Source organism: Crotalus tigris, unplaced genomic scaffold, assembly GCF_016545835.1.
Source record: "Crotalus tigris isolate CLP2741 ecotype Arizona unplaced genomic scaffold, ASM1654583v1 scf7180000018954.1625260, whole genome shotgun sequence".
Classification (NCBI taxonomy): domain Eukaryota; kingdom Metazoa; phylum Chordata; class Lepidosauria; order Squamata; family Viperidae; genus Crotalus; species Crotalus tigris.
This window is the reverse complement of record NW_024097294.1, coordinates 55,284-76,049: the sequence shown is the minus strand read 5'-3', so window position 1 is coordinate 76,049 and position 20,766 is coordinate 55,284. Positions and strand designations below refer to the sequence as shown.

General features: G+C 34.8%; 1 protein-coding gene across 4 annotated transcripts; it reads left to right on the top strand.

Moving 5' to 3' along the window:
• Positions 1–15,057: 15,057 nt before the first annotated feature.
• On the top strand, positions 15,058–20,561 carry LOC120314616 (olfactory receptor 11L1-like). Of its 4 annotated transcripts, none has more exons than XM_039357886.1 (3): positions 15,058–15,213; positions 17,185–17,362; positions 18,231–20,561. In XM_039357886.1, exon 3 carries the CDS (start codon positions 18,358–18,360, stop codon positions 19,294–19,296), a length of 939 nt encoding a protein of 312 aa, XP_039213820.1. In that variant the 5' UTR covers positions 15,058–15,213; positions 17,185–17,362; positions 18,231–18,357; the 3' UTR covers positions 19,297–20,561. The 4 variants fall into 4 exon arrangements, with proteins under 4 accessions (XP_039213820.1, XP_039213822.1, XP_039213823.1 ...); XM_039357888.1 differs by having other exon boundaries at positions 17,154–17,362; XM_039357889.1 differs by lacking the exon at positions 17,185–17,362.
• The last annotated feature ends 205 nt before the right edge of the window (positions 20,562–20,766 follow it).

The following is a 20,766-nucleotide window of genomic DNA, read 5'->3' as shown; positions in this document are numbered from 1 at the left end:
TGAAGGCAAAAGCAGACTTTTGTATCTCTACTGTCTCAGTTGGGAGTATTTCCAGGTTATACTTTTATAGCACAAATGAAATGGACCGAGAGCTGATAAAACTATCCTGCATGAAAAGCAAGTTGACAGAAGTGACTGTGTTTCTCTCTTCTATCATTGCCACACTAAGTCTCTTTCTATTCATCATCATTTCCTATGCATATCTTATCTCAGCTGTCTTCAGTATAGTTTCCTCTGTTGGGAGACAGAAAGCTTTTTCAACATATGTCTGCCACATTATAGTGGTGAGTTTGTATTATGGGACTATCATTATCTTGTATGTCATTCCCCAAAGAGGTCAAACTCCAGAATTCCACAAGGGATTATCTGTTATATACACTGTTGTGGTGCCTATGCTCAATCCCATTGTATATAGCCTCCCAAACAAGGATGTAAAGAAGGCTTTTAAGAAATTAGTAGCACTAAATTTAGGTATAATTTAAGTTGAAAATTTCAGTAAGGGGTACAAAAGGGCTCACCTACATTCCATTTTCTATGAAGTAGAAGGAATCAAAGAAGATGGAGGAACTTGAGGGTAGACTTTCTATGACTACTATTATTTACCCACTACTAAGTCTGAGCTAAGAAGGCAGAACAGCAAAGAAGTTGTCCTTTCATTGACATTGTCTGCTATGTATAAAATTTCTCTTGTGTTTCTTGGATAGTAAATAGTCTTTAGATAATAAGTCTTTACTATCACTATTCTGTTACAGCATTGCACAGACAGGAATTAGTTATTAGTGAAGCAATGAAGCAATCGTGGCTAGATAAGATACTTAACTAAGGCTAGCATATCTGGTCTGCTAAGATCTTCATGGTCTCTGGGAGATAAGAACAAAATGATAAAAGCTCCAATATTCATCATCTGCATGTTGGCAGGCCAATTCTGGTAGCCCTAATTTAGCAAGCAAATTCTTTTCAGCTGCAGCTTACAAGAGTTGTGATTTAATAAAATTCGATAACGATCATTTCCCAATCTTGCTTTATTTAAATGGTTTCCCTTAAGAAACATATATTGAGGAGTGATACCAACCCTTTTTAATTCCACCAAAAAGAACTTACCAATGAACAAAACAAAATTTAAACCATATTGTAACCAAACTATTGGCCTCAGATCACCTACAGTTTGCTCTGATATCAGCTGAGTCGCTTCATGCATTCTTGGAGAACTATAACATCCTTATCCAAAAGTTCCAACAGCCTCTAATCTAGAGTAATAGTGTACTGTAGAACAATGTTTCTTAATTTTTTTCTCATAAGCCCTTTCCTCTTTTAAAAAATATGGAAGACAGTAAAAGAGCTTTTGTTTGCGCTATATTTAGCAATATTTACCATATGAAAATTAAAATTGATGTATCCATAAAATATTCATTTATTGAATCATGTAACTATTAAAACAATCGGTAACATAAATAAAAATATTTTTTCATGAAAAAAACTATTTTTAATAAAAACTAATGTGCTATTGTTTTAAATTTCTGCAAATATCTTCAGTATCAGCAAAAAAAATGATTTAAAGGACACCTGAGAGGGTCTTGGGAGATCTCCAGGAGTCCTAGGATGACATTTTAGGAAACATTCCTCTAGAATATATCTCACATTTTCTGGGGCCGTGGTGGCAAACCTATGGCAATCATGCGACAGGCGGCATGCAGAGTCATCCCTGTGGGCACATGCATCATTGCCACAGACAAAGGGATGCAGGGCCAGGCTCCTCCCTTCCCCCTCTCCATGCATATGGAATCCGGGAACAGCTGCAAGAGCTGGGCAGAGTGATGGAACCTATAAAAGGAGCTGTTTTGGCAGGAGAGTAAGTGAGTGGCCTTTGGAAGTGACCAGTGGTGGGTTTCAAAACACTTAACTGGTTCTCTGCCCCGCCTTCCCTCCATCTTGGTTGAGCTGGGCTGCTTGGGGGGATTGACTGGAGTGGGGTAGGAGGGTGGGGGTCATCAGGTCCTGACTGGAGGAAGGCAAGGGGGTCTGGCTGGGGAGGGTGAGAGGGCCAGGACACTTCCATGGAGGAAAACCACACCCTGCCGGTCAAGCCTCTCATCCCCACTGCGGTCACGTAGGATTGCATAGAAGGGACAGGAGGCACAGGGTTGGGGGGCACCAGCAGGGGAGAAGCAGAGCTGCCATCTCCCTTCTGCAGTGCACCCCATTGGCGTGGGTGGAGATGGCCTCAGGACAGCCGGAAAGGAGACCTCACCTGGGTGCAGGCCCCGTCTACACGGTACTCTGATGGGGGCAGAAGCTGCTGTTCCTCCTGCTGCTCCGAGCCCCTTGACTGGCCAACCACAGAGGGAAGCAGGAGATGTGGTGATCCCTGCATCAGCAAGCCTAGCCGACAGCACATCTGGAAGCAAAGCTGTGCTGCCCATTCTTGCGCTAGTGGAGGCAGTGGCAGGGGAAGGTGAGCTGTGGAGCCTGCCCACCCCCCCCCACTGCCACCCCACATTGTCCCACACTCACGTGGGATAGGGACAATGTGGGAACAATGTGGGGCAACAGCAGCAAAGGGTAGGTGCATGCCATATCCCTCCTTATCCCACCGCTGCCCTCACCAGTATGAGGATGGATGGCACAGCTTCACTTCTGGATCTGCTGCCTGACACCATCGGCCCCCACACAAAGAGGCCAGTGAGCGCTTGAGGGCCGACAGTGTCTGTCAGCAGTCACAGCATGCTGGCTGTCCTGCATAATGATGAACTGGACACAGAACCCCATTGGCACAGGCAGAGATGGCTCCCAGGACGGCGGGAAGGAAGCCTGGCCCATCCACTTGACGGCTCTGATGGGGACGGCTTCTGCTGCTGCTCCGACCAGTCAACCATGCAGGGAAGCAGGAGGGGCAGCTGATGCATGAGATCCACTGCCTTGTCAGGCTGCCAGCAAGCAGCCAAGGCAGCTCCAGACCCCCGGCTACTCCTTCACCTCTTCCTGCTTCCCTGCATGGTTGACTGGTTGGAGCAGCAGCAGAATCCACCCCCATCATAGCCATCAAGTGGATGGGCCCATGCCAGGCAAGGGCTTCCTTCCACCCATCTCGGGGCTATCTCCACCCACTCTGATGGGGCTCCATGGTCAGGATATCATAGCTTTTAGACAAGTGCCCCTCAGTATTGTGACAGAGGAAGACCTATGACTGAGGAAGAAGGCTTGATTTTCACTGTTCACCATCCCTCTTCTCTTTTCTACAATAATTAAGATATTATAATCCTTCGAAAGGAAATTTTTGACTATAGAGGATACAATTGATCTTGTTATAGTTCCAAAAAAGGGTCAGTAATTCTTTGTTATTGTTATTCTTCTTTAGAAATCCTTGTCGATATACTGTTTTGATGCATGCTGATTTAGTTTGAGGTTGGCCTACAATCTGTTTGCAGGACTTATCATATTAAGAACTTATCATATTTAAGGGTAGTTTCATTGTATGGATATGAAACTATCTCATGTTATGTCTGTTTTAGAGGAATAGAATTCAAAAGCTTTTCAAAGGCCAAACTAACCCTGACTATGTGGTTTGAGGATAAAGCTGCCTCTGGATCCATTATACAAGACACATCTACTAGCTCTACCTTTTCATCCAAAGAAGAGAGAAAGATGGGGTAGATGGGTTTTGTCTGGGTCACCAGCTACTACAAAGTATTTTAAATATTTAAAAGTCTTGAGAGAGCAATAAGATGACTTTACTTCTTACTTTATCCTAACCCTAACCCCATACCTGACTCCAATTTTGTTTATTAAAAAGTTTTATAAATTTTACAGAAAATAAAAGACAATACAAAAACAAAAAACAACATATACAAATAAAAACAAACATTACCCAACAAAACCCCCCTTCCCCCACCCCTACCCAACCCCCCCTTCCCCCCCCCAGGGCCTCCCAGAGCAGAATATAGGCTTAATTAAAAAAAGTTTAAAAAATTTTATATTTATATAAAAAAAAGAATATAAAATAGAATATATATATATATATATATAAAGTTAAAAATTATGAAAAAACTATATAGTATTTTTTTATATCAAATTTAAATTGTATGAATTTTATCCATTTATCCCAAACAGCAAGAAATTTCTCTTGCGTTTGACCCTTTAAGAAAGCCGAAATCTTTGCCATTTCCGCCAAATGAGACACTTTAAGAAACCATTCCTGCAATGTAGGCAAAGATTCCTTCTTCCAATATTGTCCTACTAACAGCCTCGCAGCTGTAATCAAATTTAACATCAATATAACCTCCTTTGTATCACAATCAATAACTATACCTAACAAAAATAATTGTGGAGTAAATTTTACCCTCCTTTTAAAAATTCTCTGGATATTCCACCATATCTTAATCCAGAATGCTTTTATCTCTCTGCACGACCACCAAATATGATAATAAGTAGCGTCCATACAACCACATCTCCAACATTTAGGTTGTAAGTCAGGGTACATAAAAGACATTTTTTGTGGATCAAGGTGCCATCTATAAAACATTTTATAAAAATTCTCCCTTAAGTTCTGTGCTTGTGTAAATTTGACATTTCTCACCCAAATAGTTTCCCAGGTGTCCAATGGAACTGGCTCACCAAAATTCTGCGCCCATCTAATCATACAATCTTTAATTAGTTCCGTTTCTGAATCCAATTCAACTAAAACCCCATAAATCCTCTTAATGTGGGTTTGTCTTTGATCCTTCACTTGCTTAATAAGATTTTCATCTTCTCTGAGAAAACCCACCTTACAGTCCATCTTCCATCTGTCTAATAATTGCCTATATTGGAACCAAGAATAAATAATATTTTCTTGTGCTAACTCTTCCCGTGATTTTAACTGCCAGTTTTGTCCATCCCATTTAAGTAACTGTCTATAGGACACCATATCCATTTTAACCCCTCTTTTTATTCCTTCTATTGCATGCCAAGGTATAGCCCATAATGGTACTTTGAAATCACTTTTATAATATTTTCTCCAAACCCTAAGTAAAGAAATTCTTAAGATATGAGATTTAAAAGCCCAATCCATTTTTTTATTAAATATTAAATAGGCATGCCACCCAAAAAGTAAATTCCATCCCTCTAAGTGAAGTATATCAGAATTTGTCAAATTTACCCAGTCACTAACTAATGTTAAAACCACCGCATCATAATATAATTTCAAATTCGGCACCTTGAGTCCTCCCCTCTCACGGAAATCTTGCATAATTTTAAACTTAACCCTTGGCTTTTTCCCTGCCCAGATAAATTTATTAAGGCCTTTCTGCCACTCAGTTAAATTGATCTCATTCTTCAAAATCGGTATCATTTGGAACAAAAAGAGAAACTTGGGTAGAATATTCATTTTTATCACTGCAATTTTTCCCATGAGGGATAATTGCAACTTTTCCCAATTCTTCAAGTCTCTCTGTACCCTAACCCACAACCTTTCATAATTATTTTTAAATAATTTTGCATTAGAAACAGATAGCATCACCCCCAAATATTTTACCTTATTAACAATTTCAAAACCCGTCAAATTAACCAAAGTCTGCTTCTCCCGACTAGTCATATTTTTAGGTAAAATTTTAGTCTTATTAACATTAATCTTAAAACCCGAAACCAAACCATAATTATGAATCAACTGTAATAATTTTACTACAGAATAAGTAGGTTGCGACAAAGTAATAACCAAGTCATCCGCAAAAGCTCTTAACTTATACTCTTTTTTATTAACTTCTATTCCTTTAATTTCCTGCGACTCTCGAATTTTGATCAACAGTATTTCCAGTGTTAAGACAAACAGCAACGGTGATAATGGACAACCCTGTCTAGTACCTTTCTCTATTGTAAAAACCTCTGACAAGCCTCCATTAACGATAAGTTGTGCCGTTTGTTTTTGATATATTACCATAAGAGCTTGCAATATCTTTTCACCAAAATTCATCTCTTCCATTACTCTTAACATAAAATGCCAATTCAATTGATCAAAGGCTTTTTCAGCATCTAAAAATATCAGCCCTGCAGGAACTTGCTTATTTTTATCTAAATATTCTAATAAATTAATAATTTATCTGACATTATTTTTCATGTACCTTCCAGTTATAAACCCAGATTGATCTTTATGCACAAGGTGGTGCACCACCCTCATAAGCCTATTTACTAAGATTTTTACAAATATCTTATAATCCACATTTAAAAGAGATATAGGCCTATAATTCTTTGGTAAAGTAAGATCTTGATCTTCCTTTGGAATCAATGATATAAAAGCAGTACGCCATGAGGGAGGAATCTCTTGACCCTGTAAAATGCCATTAAAAAGATCACCTAATGGTTGAATCATCTCCTCCAATAAGCTTTATAATAAACAGCTGTTAACCCATCCGTACCCGGTGCTTTCCCTGGTTTCAATTGTTGAATTGCTAGCGAAATTTCCTCCTTAGTAATTAAACCATTAACTTCATGTTTCTGATCCTCTGTCAATTTAGGGAAACTAACCTCGCTTAGATATTTATTTATCTCTAAAATTTGCACATTAGTAGATTTATATAATTTTTGATAATAATCCAAAAAAGATTTCTTAATCAGTTCCTTCTGAGAAACTAATTTACCCTTGTAATTTATTTTATCTATTGTTCTCTGTCTCTGTTTCTTTCTCAATTGATAAGCCAGCCATCTCCCTGGCTTGTTAGCATTACAGAATGTATTTTGTTTCATAAACAATAAATTGGTTGCAGCTTGATCTGCTAACACCATATTAAATTGTGTTCTTAACAACTTTAAGGATTCTTTAATACTTTCATCAGAAGGATTTAAAATCAAAGACTTTTCTTTTAATTTAATTTCATCTTCCAATTCTTTACGTTTCTGAATCTGTTTTTGCTTATGACAGTTATTCATTTTTATCAAAATCCCACGCATAAATGCTTTCCCTGCATCCCATCCTGACTCCAATTTTGATCTTGTTTGGGTTCCCCATAGTAACAAACAAAAGACTTCCCACTAAGATCCCCCCCAGAATACAATGGGAGGAGGGTGTCAAGGGATGTCATTCAATCCAGAGTTGGATCATAATCACTAATGAAAAGCTTTCCTATCCCAGAATCTTAATCTGGATTAAAGTTCCTGTGCTAAAATTTCTTTTGGGGAAAAAAGATCAAAAATAGCAAATTCGTCTTTTTGAGAAGTTGATCCCTTCCAGCCATTGCTACTTCTTACATTCTCATTCCTAATCCATATTTTTGAGAGTGTCTCCCTTTTCACATGCATTGCTTTCCTTCCTTATCACCTTGATATAGCTTTAATTCTTGCAACACATCCATGGCAGCTTTTCTGTTGGCTTCTGTTTGTGGAGATTATTTAAGGAAGCTGTGTAAACCAATGCAGGAAATGCAAAGAAATGTGCTCCAGTTTGCTGCTGAGAATATTTATTACAAAGAATCAAAAACTCAGAAATGATTAAGAGCAGGCCAACAATTCAAAACAAAAAGAAGATCCCATAGTCACATATATTTGCATAAAAATGGGCAAATGCCACTAAAAATGGACTGATTGATCGATCAATAGCTTAAACATGATCTATAAAATCTTTTGCTATACCTTCCAGTGTTGAATGCCACAATGAACAAAAGCACATAAGAAGCATAACCAGATTTTTAAACATTTCATAGCAAATTAATTTAAAAGTATCTTAACCTTTAAGCCTACAATATTCTGAAGATAAGGATTTTAAACCAACCATAAATTAGCAGAAAATTCATGGATTCCTTCCAAAGTTTGATGGCACAAAAGGAGGTTCCCTGGAAACTGTTATAAAATACACCAAGCATGTGGAGTTTAGAAGCTGATCACATCTAACAATTAAATAATCTTTCAGCTGTAAAGTAATGCAAAGCCTAATAGCATCTAGCAATCTTGACTTTTAGTGCAATACTAAGGTAAGGTGACATTGGTTAATTTTTCTCATTCTTAGGAAGTTTCTTCTTAGTTCCAGGTTTGCTTCTCTCCTTGATTAGTTTCCATCCATTGTTTCTTGTCTTGCCTTCTGATGCTTCGGAAAATAAGTTGACCCCTTCTTCTTTGTGGCAGCCTCTCAAATATTGGAATACTACTATCATGTCACCCGTGGTCCTTCTATTTACTACACTACACATACCCAATTCCTGGAACCATTATTTATATATTTTAGACTCCCACCTCCTAATCATCTTTGTTGCTCTTCTCTGTACTCTTTCCAGGTTCTCAACATCTTTTTTTAATAAAACTGGAAGCAGTATTCCAATGGTAGTCTTTGAAGGCCTTATAAATTGGTGCTATCAATCTGTGTGGGTGAAGAAGGAGAATCCAGCCCTCTCAAATTCTGGCAAATAGATGGGGAAGAAATGGAAGTAGTGATAGATTTTATCTTCCTCCAAGATCACCGCAGATGGGGACTGCAGCCAAGAAATTAGAAGACGCTTGCTCCTGGGGAGGAAAGCTATGGCAAAGCTAGACAGCATACTAAAAAGCAGAGACATCACCCTGCCAACAAAAGTACGTATAGTCAAGGCCATGGTTTTCCCAGTTGCAATGTATGGCTGTGAAAGTTGGACCATAAAAAAGGCTGAGAGCCAAAGAATTGAGGCCTTTGAACTATGGTGCTGGAGAAGACTCCTGCGAATCCCCTGGCCTGCAAGGCGATCAAACCAATCAGTCCTAGAGGAGATCAACCCTGACTGCTCTTTAGAAGGCCAGATCCTGAAGTTGAAATTTAAATACTTTGGCCACCAAAGTGCTATTCCCTGGATTTAAATGGGAGCATTTAGCAATGATCCAAAATGGTTTTTAGATGACCATAGACTCACCTGGGATGAGGGTGTCTTGAAGATTCCAGTTCCTTGTGAGAGTAATCAGAAAATCACCAGGCATCCATCTTCCTCTCAGCAGTTCATTTTCTTAAGTATGTCTGTATCTTAACTTCATTTTTTTGAAGTTTTTTGTTCTCTTTGCTTTTATCTTATTGACCAAGTGGTTCAATGCTGGTTTATTTTAACCCCTTGCTGGATTTTATTTGTTCTTTTTTTTTCCTTTCCTCTTTGATTTATATTGTTGTTGAATAATTTTTTACTTTTCTCTAAGGAAAACATGGTGTGTTCCCGAGTAGTGAAAGTGCTTTCATTCGATTTACATCTATACTGGACTCTCATTACATATTTTTTTCATTTTACCAATTTGCAAAATATTTGGAGTTTATTTTTTTTATGTTTTAACTTTTCATCAAAATATCCAGAAAATATTTTCTCTGTTTCTTTTTCTATTTCTTATTTTTGAGGAATACTACTTTCTGTTTCCTATATTTTCTTATCACTGTTAAATTGCACAGAGCAACAGTGTACCAGATTACAGACAAGCAAATGTCCCTGACATCTGAAAAAAAATGTTCGGTAATATGCAATCCCTAGTTGAAAGAAATATGGACTTTGCAGATTAAAACTAAGTCAATTGCACACACCACTCTGAAGTTCAAGAAATCTGTCCTGCCTAGAGACCTGCTATAGTTCAATCATCTTATCAATTTTAGTCCAATTTTATTTGTTTGGTTCTTGTGTTTGCATTGAAACGTATCTCCTGGCAGCCAGGTCCTGTGACCGATATCTGGCAATATGTAGACCTCTACATTATACTTCCATCATGCATGTTATGGTTGGATTGTGAATTGGTTCTTTCCTAGCAAATTGCCTAACAATAGCACTGCTGGCTCAGTTATCATTCTGTGGCCCTAATATTATAAATCATTATTTTTGTGACTTGATTCCACTTGAAAAACTCACAGATAGTGACACAACAATAGTTCAACTTGCTACCTTCCTTTTGACTGTTATTTTCACTATCATTCCATTTCTATTTACACTAATGTTTTATATGTCATTATTGCCACAATTCTAAAGATATCTTCAGTGCCAACTCTCTAGAAACCCACTTCTTAAATAAATATTATAATGTGCACTTACATGTAACAGTTATTCTTTGCAGTGTTTTAATAACTGATGTTCACTAGAGCTATATTATTTCTATTCAGTTTCACTAATTTTTCTCTTTATGATTTGTGTTCTCCTAAAGGACTTAGACATTATGATGGTTGCAAATAGATATGCATGTTACTGTTTGCAGTTGGCTCATTGATATATTATCCCAAATTTAGTAGAGCAAGGATTTCAGTGCCCATAACCACCATTAAAGATATATTCTATCTGTAAATTATAGAAACCATGAAATTTGGAGAGTACCAATTTGGAAAATAGGTTTGACAATTTGGATAATAATCTTATAAAACCTACCAGAGGAAAATTTTCATTGAATATAGTGGAACTAGTATCTGAGTAATCCTGGATAATGGAAAATATTGGATAATTAATTGTAAAAACTTGTAACACAATTATTCCAATTAATTTTCCAATTTGTAGCAAAAAGAAATAACATAAAATAGTATGACATTAATTTTCTACATGAAATGAAAGATTCAAATTTTATCTCTGTCTTTCTCTATATCTATGTATTTATAGCATATTAATACCCATTGAAAAACAAAATAAAACAATAACATAGGAGGCATTTTACAAGAAAAGATGCTCCATAATTAGGATGTAGTTTTCCAAAAAGTCTTAGAATGCAGTATTGCAGGCTAATTCTGCTTAGTGCCAGGGGTTCAATCCTCACCAGCTCAAGATTCACTCAGCCTTCCATCCTTCCGAAGTCAGTAAAATGAGGGTCCAGATTGTTGGGGGCAAAGTGCTTGGAGAATGCTGTAAAGCACTGTGAAATGGTACATAAATCTATGTGCTTTTGCTATTGCTTCAATAGACAATTGCTTCTCTTATAAATAGAAAGAACATACTCTTTAAAAGATTATGATGTATAGGGAAATTGACACAGAAAGAATAATCTCTAAACCTTTTTTCACTTTTCATGGTTTCTATGAATGATATTAACCAATAGTGTGGTTGTTTCAGAACAATATGATTTTTGGACAAGTACCTACCAATACATATAATTAATTAATAATTAAATTTAGTTTTAATAAAATTATTATTTTTTTATTATTGCATTTATATGCTGCCTATCTCGTGGTTCAAGGCTACTCTGAGCAGTTTCTTTATTGCCACATTACAGCCTATATGTAAATATATATAAAATGTAAATAAGGCAGCAGATAACAAGAATTAAATTTGATCACTCAAGACCCAAATTTATTAGAATACCAGTAATACCAACTACTACTGACCATAGTTGCTTGGAGACCCAAAGAATTACTCACATCAATTGACTTTATTTTTCAAATACACATTTTATGAACCATCTAGAAATACTTTCACATCACTTTCATGGATATATATGTGACTTCTCAGTTTACTTCAAAGACAGGATTTATTTCTGTGAGATAAATGATAAAAATCATTGTGCCCAATCTTCCAGGTAGAGATCCTGAATCAAATTAGTAACATCATATTAAAAAGGATGATAGGAATTCCCTTAGTTGGAAATATGACAAACCAGATTCTATAATCAACTTTCAGCATGTTTTTGCCAGTCTACCTTTCCAACATGAGTAATGAGAGATGGACATGGTTGAGAGATGGTTTCTAGGATGCTCCAACCTTCTTGGAAAATCTGAGAAAGCTGGAAAAAATAAAGATCTTTCTCAGTATAAATAATCAAAGAGATTTCAGTCCCTGTGCTTTGGATGAGAAATGTGCTATGAAGAAGAGTTGGTTGTTACTGCAACTGTACAAAAATGAGGAACAAAAACAGATCTTTCTGCATTTGCTTGGGCAAAGAGATTTAGCAAGGAGGGGAGAGAGCACTATTTCTGTTGTTAATAGAACTGGTGTAGAGTTAGCTAATAGCAATCTTTCTGAAGGCTTCTGAAATAGTATATATTTATTTTCACTGTCAATTTTTATTATCTTCCATATTTTCTTCCTGTGTGGTTCTTTGTAAAATGCTCATTTTAGAAACAACTTATCATTGCATTCAATTCAATTTAATTCAGTTCAATTGAACCAAATTCATTCTCTTTATTAAACAATGTCTGTGTGTAATGTGTCTATGTCTGAATGTATATGAGTTTATATGTATATCACACATACACATATACACATACATATATATACATGCATAATACACCACGTGCATACATATATATTCTCATTTGATCCTGAGTTAATTTTAATCTACTTTTTCTATTTCTTCATTTCAATCTTTTTTTCATTATAGATTCTTATTTTTTTCTTTAATGCCTCATTATTTTTAATTGCATTATTCATTAGTTATTCCATTCATTGCAAATTATTAACTTCCTTTTTGCATGAATAAACATGAGGATAATGTTGATGAATCTACCTTTTTTATTTATCACTGTAAATAGAATTCTTTCATTCATTCCATTTTGGTCCAATAGGCAAGTATGTATGAATGTCTATTATTGCCACAACAAACATCCACTCATCTCATTTCATTAGCCTTATCTCAGCTAAGTATTCTAAGTATGCTTTTAAGTATTCAAATATTCATTAGTGTTCTGACAAGAGAAATCAGGGATGCTCATGGAAGGGACACATCTTAGTTGCGTAATAAGTAAAAATGTTTATTAGTCATTAGCATACATTAAAAGCAATTTCAGCAAGCCTCAGAAAAAAATCATCTGACAAGAATGGGTCTCCAATTTTCTCAACCAATGCTTATAAAACAATCAAATCAGATTATCTCCTTCACAAAATGGCACAAATTGACTTCTGCGGCAGATTTTTGGCATGAAGTGGCTTTAACAATACTGCAATTCAATTTCTAGCCTGAATACATGGGTGTGTTAGAGTGGCCATGTTCTAGATGGACACCATAATTCAAAACTATATATTTGTAATTCATTTATGCAATCTTTCTAATTCTTGTTATGTTGCAGGACCTATTTCTCATGCCATGAATCTGGATAATGAGGAATATATCAAAAGTAAATAAGCCTATGTCAATTATGGAAATGAAGATATGCTCACTATCAAGAAAGGAAACCAAACAATGATGTCAGAATTCATCCTTGTGGGATTTGGAATTCTCCCAGAGTTGCAGCCTCTTCTTTCCTTTTTTCTTCTTGATGATATGTCTTGCAACAATAACTGGAAATCTCCTCATTATATTCTTAGTGATAGCTGACCACCATCTTCACTCCCCCATGTCCTTTTTCCTGGGGAATCTGTGCTGCCTGGAGACCTGTTATAGTTCAATCATTTTACCAAAAATGTTGGCCAATTTGTTTACTGGTCAACAGTCCATTTATTTTACTGGATGCATGATCCAATTCTTTTTCTTTTTTTTAGTTCTTGTGCTGGTACAGAGACTTATCTCCTGGCTATCATGTCCTATGACTGATATCTGGCAATATGTAGATCTCTGCATTATTCTTCCATCATGCATAGGAATATAGGTGCCCAGATGCTGATGGGATTGTGGATTGCTTCTTTTCTAGCTGGTTGCCTAACAGTGTCTCTTTTGGCTCAGTTATCATTCTGTGGCTCCAATGTCATAAATTACTACTTTTGTGATTTGATTCCACTTGAAAAACTGTCATGTAGTGATACAAACCAGATTGAATTTGTAACCCTTTGCATTAGTTTCATTTTCATTGTCATCCCATTTCTACTAACCCTAATATCCTATATTTGCATCATTGTCATAATTCTAAAATATCTTCTGCTATCGGAAGACAAAAGGACTTTTCAACCTGTTCTTCTCATCTCATGGTGATTTGCCTTTTTAATGGTACACTAATAATTGTCTACATTTTGCCAGATACATCCAGTATGAGGAAACTGAATATTTTTTTCCATTTTCTGCACTGTATTGACTCCTCTAATCAACCCTTTGATCTACGGTTTAAGAAACCAAGAAGTCCACAAAGCCCTAATGAAAATTAAAAACAAAGTGATATATTTTGTAAAGATGCAAATTAATATATGATCATAACTTATTAAACAACTGTTTCTTCCTTTTATACTGCCTAGATGCTGAACTGTGGCATTTTTCTTCCTCAACAGAAAAATATTGTGCCTGAATGACCTAATATTCCATTATGCAAGATTTTCTTCCAAGTCCCACTTTTATATTAAAAACCTTTAATAACTGTTATGTACAAAGTATCATATCAAATAATATATCTTCTGTAATACTTCTTCTGATGTATGCTTTACTTAACATAATGTGCTTCTTTCCCTCCATCTTGAGATTGACAAAAATATTGTAAAATGTTTTTGTGTACATTTTGGTTGTGGACATCCAAAATTAATAGATATTTTATATTATATTTTTAAAACATCACTAGATATTTGGCATAGACAGTGAATACAGACAATTACTTGTTCCAGTAATATGTAGTTATTATTATGTGAATGATGAATTGATCTAGAGCCATTTCTCACATATGAAAGAGTGAGTCAACAGGAAGGAGAAGACAATGGAGCTGTTAAGTTTCTCCAAAAGAGGAAAGTATGAAGTTTATATAAGTTTATACAATGAGGATAGTATAGAAAACATTATGGACATTATTATGGACATGATGGATGATTTGGATAGATAGATAGATAGATAGATAGATAGATAGATAGATAGATAGATAGATAGAGACAGATACACATATATACCCATTTATGTGTATGTATATAAAATGTTTGTGTGTATATATAAAATGCACATACACATACATACATACACTAAATTTAGTTATATTTTCTTTCTTTTTATCTTTTCTTGTCTTTGGCTTACTATTTATTACTTATTGTTCTGGACTCTGTATAATATTTTCTCTCCAGAAGGGAATAGTGTGATGAATAGGTAGGTATGAATGTAGAAAAATCACCCTGCCAAAGATTTATGCTATGTTTTATCTAGAAAAAGTGAATTTTAGCATGTTCTTGAAGATTGCATTACATCAGAACAGTTTGTCCAAGAGTCAGCCAGCAACAAATCCCTAGGCTCATGTGACATATTTTAATTATCCAATAATTAAAAAATAATAATATAACATAATGCTCATGCAAGCCCAAATATTATTACCCTGGATCACCAACTAGTGTAAAAAGAATGCTTTAACAGCACTTGGACACAACATTCTGAGAATGGTTTACTGCTATCTTTTGTTGTTAATGGCACACTCTAGAACAGCTCTGATATAACATGGAACAACTACAGGTGAGAGCTAGCCTCATATGTTGGCTTTATTTGTTTCCAGGATAATCATTCTATACTAACTAGAAACAACTGTTTCAACAAAGTAATAACTTTGTCCTGGGCTGTAAATGGTATCTATCTTTGTACTCCATATTCACCAGTCTATTTCCATTAAAAACAAAACTCATTTTCATCCTTTTCCCAAATTCCAACACTTAACTTTATCTTTGGAAAACTATCCAAAGCAGAGCATCCAGATTCAGTCACAGTTTTGTTCCATACAGTATTAATCTTGTGAGCTCTAAAACTTCCTCCTTCCTTATGTCTTCAAGATAGACAGCAATTAATATTTATATGTTACTTATATGTAAGGGTGTAGGTCTATACATATGTTGTATATCGTGTGTTTAAATGTGTGTTATGTATGTGTACCCTTTAGAGCAAGCAACTAAATTTCATGTTTAATGTTTGCCATTGTGCTCACAGTAAAAATGACAGTAAGGGTTATCTATCTATCTATCTATCTATCTATCTATCTATCTATCTACCTACCTACCTACCTACCTACCTACCTACCTACCTATCCAGCTATATTTGATTGCCATATTTATTTTGTGCCATTTTTATATTATGGTGCTCAGTAAAGATTAGAGACATTTCTTTTAAGTACAATGGCAATTATTCAGCAGTCTGGTAGCACCTTTTACAACCTATAATATTAAAATTTAAAAGGCATAAGTTTTCATTAGTTGCAGCTTTCTTCATTAGTTGTATCTGATAAATTTGTTAGTAGGAAAAAATGCTATCAGATTCATGATATTTTTTGGCCATCAACCTAACTCCTCTCCTGCACTGTTAATTTTTTTTCACTAATTATAGATTTAGAAAAGATGGACAGATAATTTAAATGATAATCCTTACTATGTGTATGCCTTTTAATATGACAATTTCGTTGAATACATTAATATCTCAATAATTCTAAGTCATGGGATTGATTGCAGTATTAATTTTTAAGAACTTGAAATCCCTTTCTTTTAATGCATTTCTTTTTACTTAGGGTAGAAAGCAACAATTTAAAAAAAGGAAAGAAAGAACAGATGAAATAATTCTAAATTTAATTTCAGTAAATAAAATATTCACTACCAAAAAACTGTTATATAGGAACAAAAAAGCCAAGAATAGAACAATAACAAAGAAAGCATTTCACAGAGAAAGATGTACATTCTTAATATGTGACCATCAAAAATATTTTTTTCTCTCTGCAGCACAAACAGTTTTTCTTAGGAATAGGCAACATAGAGAAAACATATTTTTAAAAGATTTTAAAAGGGTTAGCTGATCAGAACAGTAGGTGATGAAGGCTATTTAGCAACTTCAGGGTATCATTTAATTATGTCCAGTAGTATATTGACTAGCAGTATTGTTGTTTCAGACCAGAAATATGATTCCACAAACAGATATAAGTCAGGAAATATAAGAAAGAGACATGATTTTTTCCAGAGCTGGACTTCGTTGAATATTTGTCTACTGCTAGAAATAAATAATATTTATATCCAACTGATTGATTTCACTGACCCACACATTCACCCACTCATACATTTATACATATATAACACATGTATTTTTACTTGATCCTGTTCCATTCATTTCATATTCATTTTTTTAGTCTTCATTGCCTTTTATTTATTACTTCACTGTTGTTGTTGTTTTCACAAATAATTTGCTATCTTTTCTTTAAAGTCAGGGTTTTCAATTGCAATTTTCTTTAATCACTCCATTTCAATAATTTATTGACACTGTTTTATGCATAAATTTGAGGAATATATTGATATCACTCTCCCTTTTTCCTATCTTTTAAATCTAAAATTACAAGTCTGTCCTCTACTCTAGTTGGGCCAAAATTATATATGAATGTTTATTACTAGTATAGTAAACAATATCTATTAATCTTTCCTTATTAGAACAAAGCTTATTCAGTGGTTTTTGTATTAGATATTCACAAATATGCTATCTGGAGAGATCAGGAATAATCACTGTTTGGACACATATCACTTGTATTGTATCAGAAAAGTTTGCTTGAATCTTGGTGATGCAAAGAAAGCGATCTCAGCAAGTTTACATGGAAAATTCTCTGGACTCTGGACTGCTTCAATAAATGCTTCTGGTCAAGGTTTGCTATTCCCTCCGCAGAATAATTTTGCATCTCAAATTTTATTCATGAAATGACTTCATAGGATAAAATTCCACAGGATGATATTGGGCTAAAGTGGATTTTAATGAGATAACGTGACCCAAAACTATCATTGCATTTCATATTTGCCATCAATTTGATTATTATGTTGTAGGACTGGTATGACATGCCATTAATTTGATTAATGAGGAATGCACATAAAGTAAATAAGATTCATTATACTTTGCAAAACATATTATTTTAAATGCAACTTTATTTTTTGTAGCTGTGACCAACTATATTTTTTGAACAAAGTGTAATAGATGCAATTCTCCCAAATATGTGCTCTCTACATTCCCCCCCCCCCCCGGTCTGGGGATATATATCATATGTAAATAGTGATAGCTGTAAATGTTTATTGCTGCTCATTTTGCCAGAAAACATATTATTTTGGCAGGTCACTTTATTCTAATTGAATTGATATCTCCCCCCTTAAATACACATTCTGAGATGAAAGCAGTGAACATTATCAGATGTAGGAGGAGGGGTAGAGCCAGAGGACAGAGTTAAAAAAGGGATGAGCCTTAAATCTCTATGTAGCCAAAGTGGACTAAGTCTAACCCACACATGACTTCTCCCCTAGACCATTATCTAACTCCAAGTACTAATGGATAGTTGAGAATATTTCTGTGCAAAGGGTATTTATCAACAAATCAGTTTAATTGGATCTTCACATATAGACCTAGCCTATCATACCTGACATCAGAATATTGTTTATTTCCCTTAATGTTATAGAATATGTGACATTGTTTGTTATGATGTGGTTAATATGTTTAGAAATACAACATCTGTTTTTTATGCTGTTTAGATATGCCAACCAGGTATTCAAGAAATGTATGTCAACTTTTACCACAATCATCAGATAGAAGAAAAGAAGGAAAAATGAGGCTACTGAAGTTCTTCAAATTGTTTTTCAGAAGGGAAAATAGGGAAGAATGGAAATAAATCAGTCAAGTGTAACAACATTCATTCTTTTAGGATTTAGCAAACTTCCCCAAATAGGAATACTACTCTTTACACTGTTTTTTCTTATATACAGTTTGTCTATTGTGGGGAACCTACTTATTGTTCTACTTGTTGTAGCTGACCATCGTCTTCATACCCCCATGTACTTCTTCCTTGTAAATTTGTCTTGTTTGGAGACATGTTATATTTCAACCATCCTGCCCAGAATGCTGGCTAGTTTTGTAACTGAGGATAAATCTATATCTGTCTATGGGTGTATGACACAATACTACTTCTTTGGTTTTTTAGCATCCACCGAATGTTATCTTCTGGCAATGATGTCTTATGATCGATATTTAGCAATCTGCAAACCTCTGCATTATGCATCTTTCATGAATGGTAAACTCTGTCTCCAGTTAGCCCTCACATCTTGGATAAGTGGTTTGTTGACCAACACTGTCGTAACTGCTTTTCTGTTACAATTAAATTTTTGTGGACCCAATGAAATTGACCATTTCTTTTGTGATGTGTATCCAGTGGCAAATCTTTCCTGTAGCAATACACACCTAGTGAAACTTTCTACTTTTATTCTAGGATTCATGAGTATAGGGATCCCATTTCTCCTAACAATGACCTCCTACATCTATATACTTTATACTGTGTGGCAAATGAAATCTAAAAAAGCACAACAGAAGGCCTTCTCTACCTGTTCTTCTCATCTCACGGTAGTTTCATTTTTCTTTGTTTCACTATTGCTTGTCTATGTTGTTCCTGAAACAGAAAGACTGAAGGAGCTACATAAAATCTTTTCTCTTTTCTACACTGTCCTGACTCCAACAGTCAACCCCATCATCTACAGTTTGAGAAACAGAGAAGTTAAGGAAGCCTTCTTTAAAATTGTTAGAAAATACAGCAATATAGTTTTATAGTATCATAACTTTTCAATGAATGTGGTAAAGTAGAATTAAAGATAGGAAGTATATAACAGATTTTGGTGCTATGCAGACTAATGTAAAGTATGCATGACATACTTTCATGTATGATAGATTTTTCACCTTATGTTGCCTTACATATTATTTTAATATTTAAAATAGTGTTTCTGCCACTTTGTTTCAAAACAGTTCATGGCCCTGTATAGTCCTAGTATAAATTTCATAATTTGTTTCAAAAGTGTCCATTACTACCCATTTTTACAAAAGTGCCATTATATGGCCCATCATGGGGGGGAGTAAAAATATTTGGGCATATGATTGTAGTTTATATTACTACTATAACTACTGTGATATTGATTTATTTCCTGTATTATTTTCTATTGTATGTTCCCTTTGTAATATGTTTAGATTTGGTTTTTGATGGAAATGATACAAAACACTTATAAAGAAAGAAAGAAAATGGCAGGGAACATTTTAGTTCCTGGTAAATTGTTTGGCTGTATCTGATCCTAGCCACCCTGGCAGCCATTTTATGAACCACCACATTCCCGAATTGCAATTACATAAAGTACTCAAAATATTTTCACAGAATTACTAATATGCTTGCTAGTTCAAATGCTTCTAAAAAGGCATGTAGTGTATTGGATCAAGAAACCCATTTTAAATATAACTTTATTACAATCATGCACTTGAGATGGAAACCCATATGAATTTAATAAATAAATAAATATTTTTATTTTAATTATAATTATTTTTGTTTCTATGTATTCATTTATTTCCATCCACACTAAATAACAAAATTTAAAGTAAGGCTTACATATGTAATAATACATATATGTAAGAGGAAGAAACCTTATAAAATTAATGAGATATTGGATATACCAAAGGTTTTCTATAAGTTCAGGCTACAGATTTAAAAAAAAAATCTATTTGTTTCAAAACACCCTTCTATTAGTCATTTACTTAGGAAATTTTGAAGCTAAAATAGTAGAAAAATAAATGAATGAAATCTATTGTTCTAACATAAATGTTAAATCGTTTGTTTAACTTCCTTTCTGTTTACTATGATATGGCAGTCTAGCATCTTTTTGAATTTATTGCTGATGATTGCTTCTAGAATAGGAATATTCTAGAATATTTTATTTATTTATTAAACTCATTATCATGTGACTGGCTGTTTTAAATAAGAATATGATAATCTTATTCTAGGACCGTGTTATTTATTCCATTTATATTTGAATAAAGCCCTAGACTTTTCATCACAGCTATCTCTTGTCCATGATTCCCAAATCTCATCATTGATTAGATGAAAGACTCTAGAAAGAGTATAGAGAAGAGCAACAAAGATGATCAGAGGACTGGAGGCTAAACCATATAAGGAACAGCTGCTGGAGTTGGGTATGTCTAGATTAATGAAAAGAAGGACTAGGGGTGACAATATTCCAATATCTCAGGGGTTGCAACATA

Excerpts from the sequence above, each read along its gene's own strand:
- LOC120314616 (XM_039357889.1), top strand. The coding sequence starts at position 18,358 with ATGGAAATAAATCAGTCAAGTGTAACAACATTCATTCTTTTAGGATTT.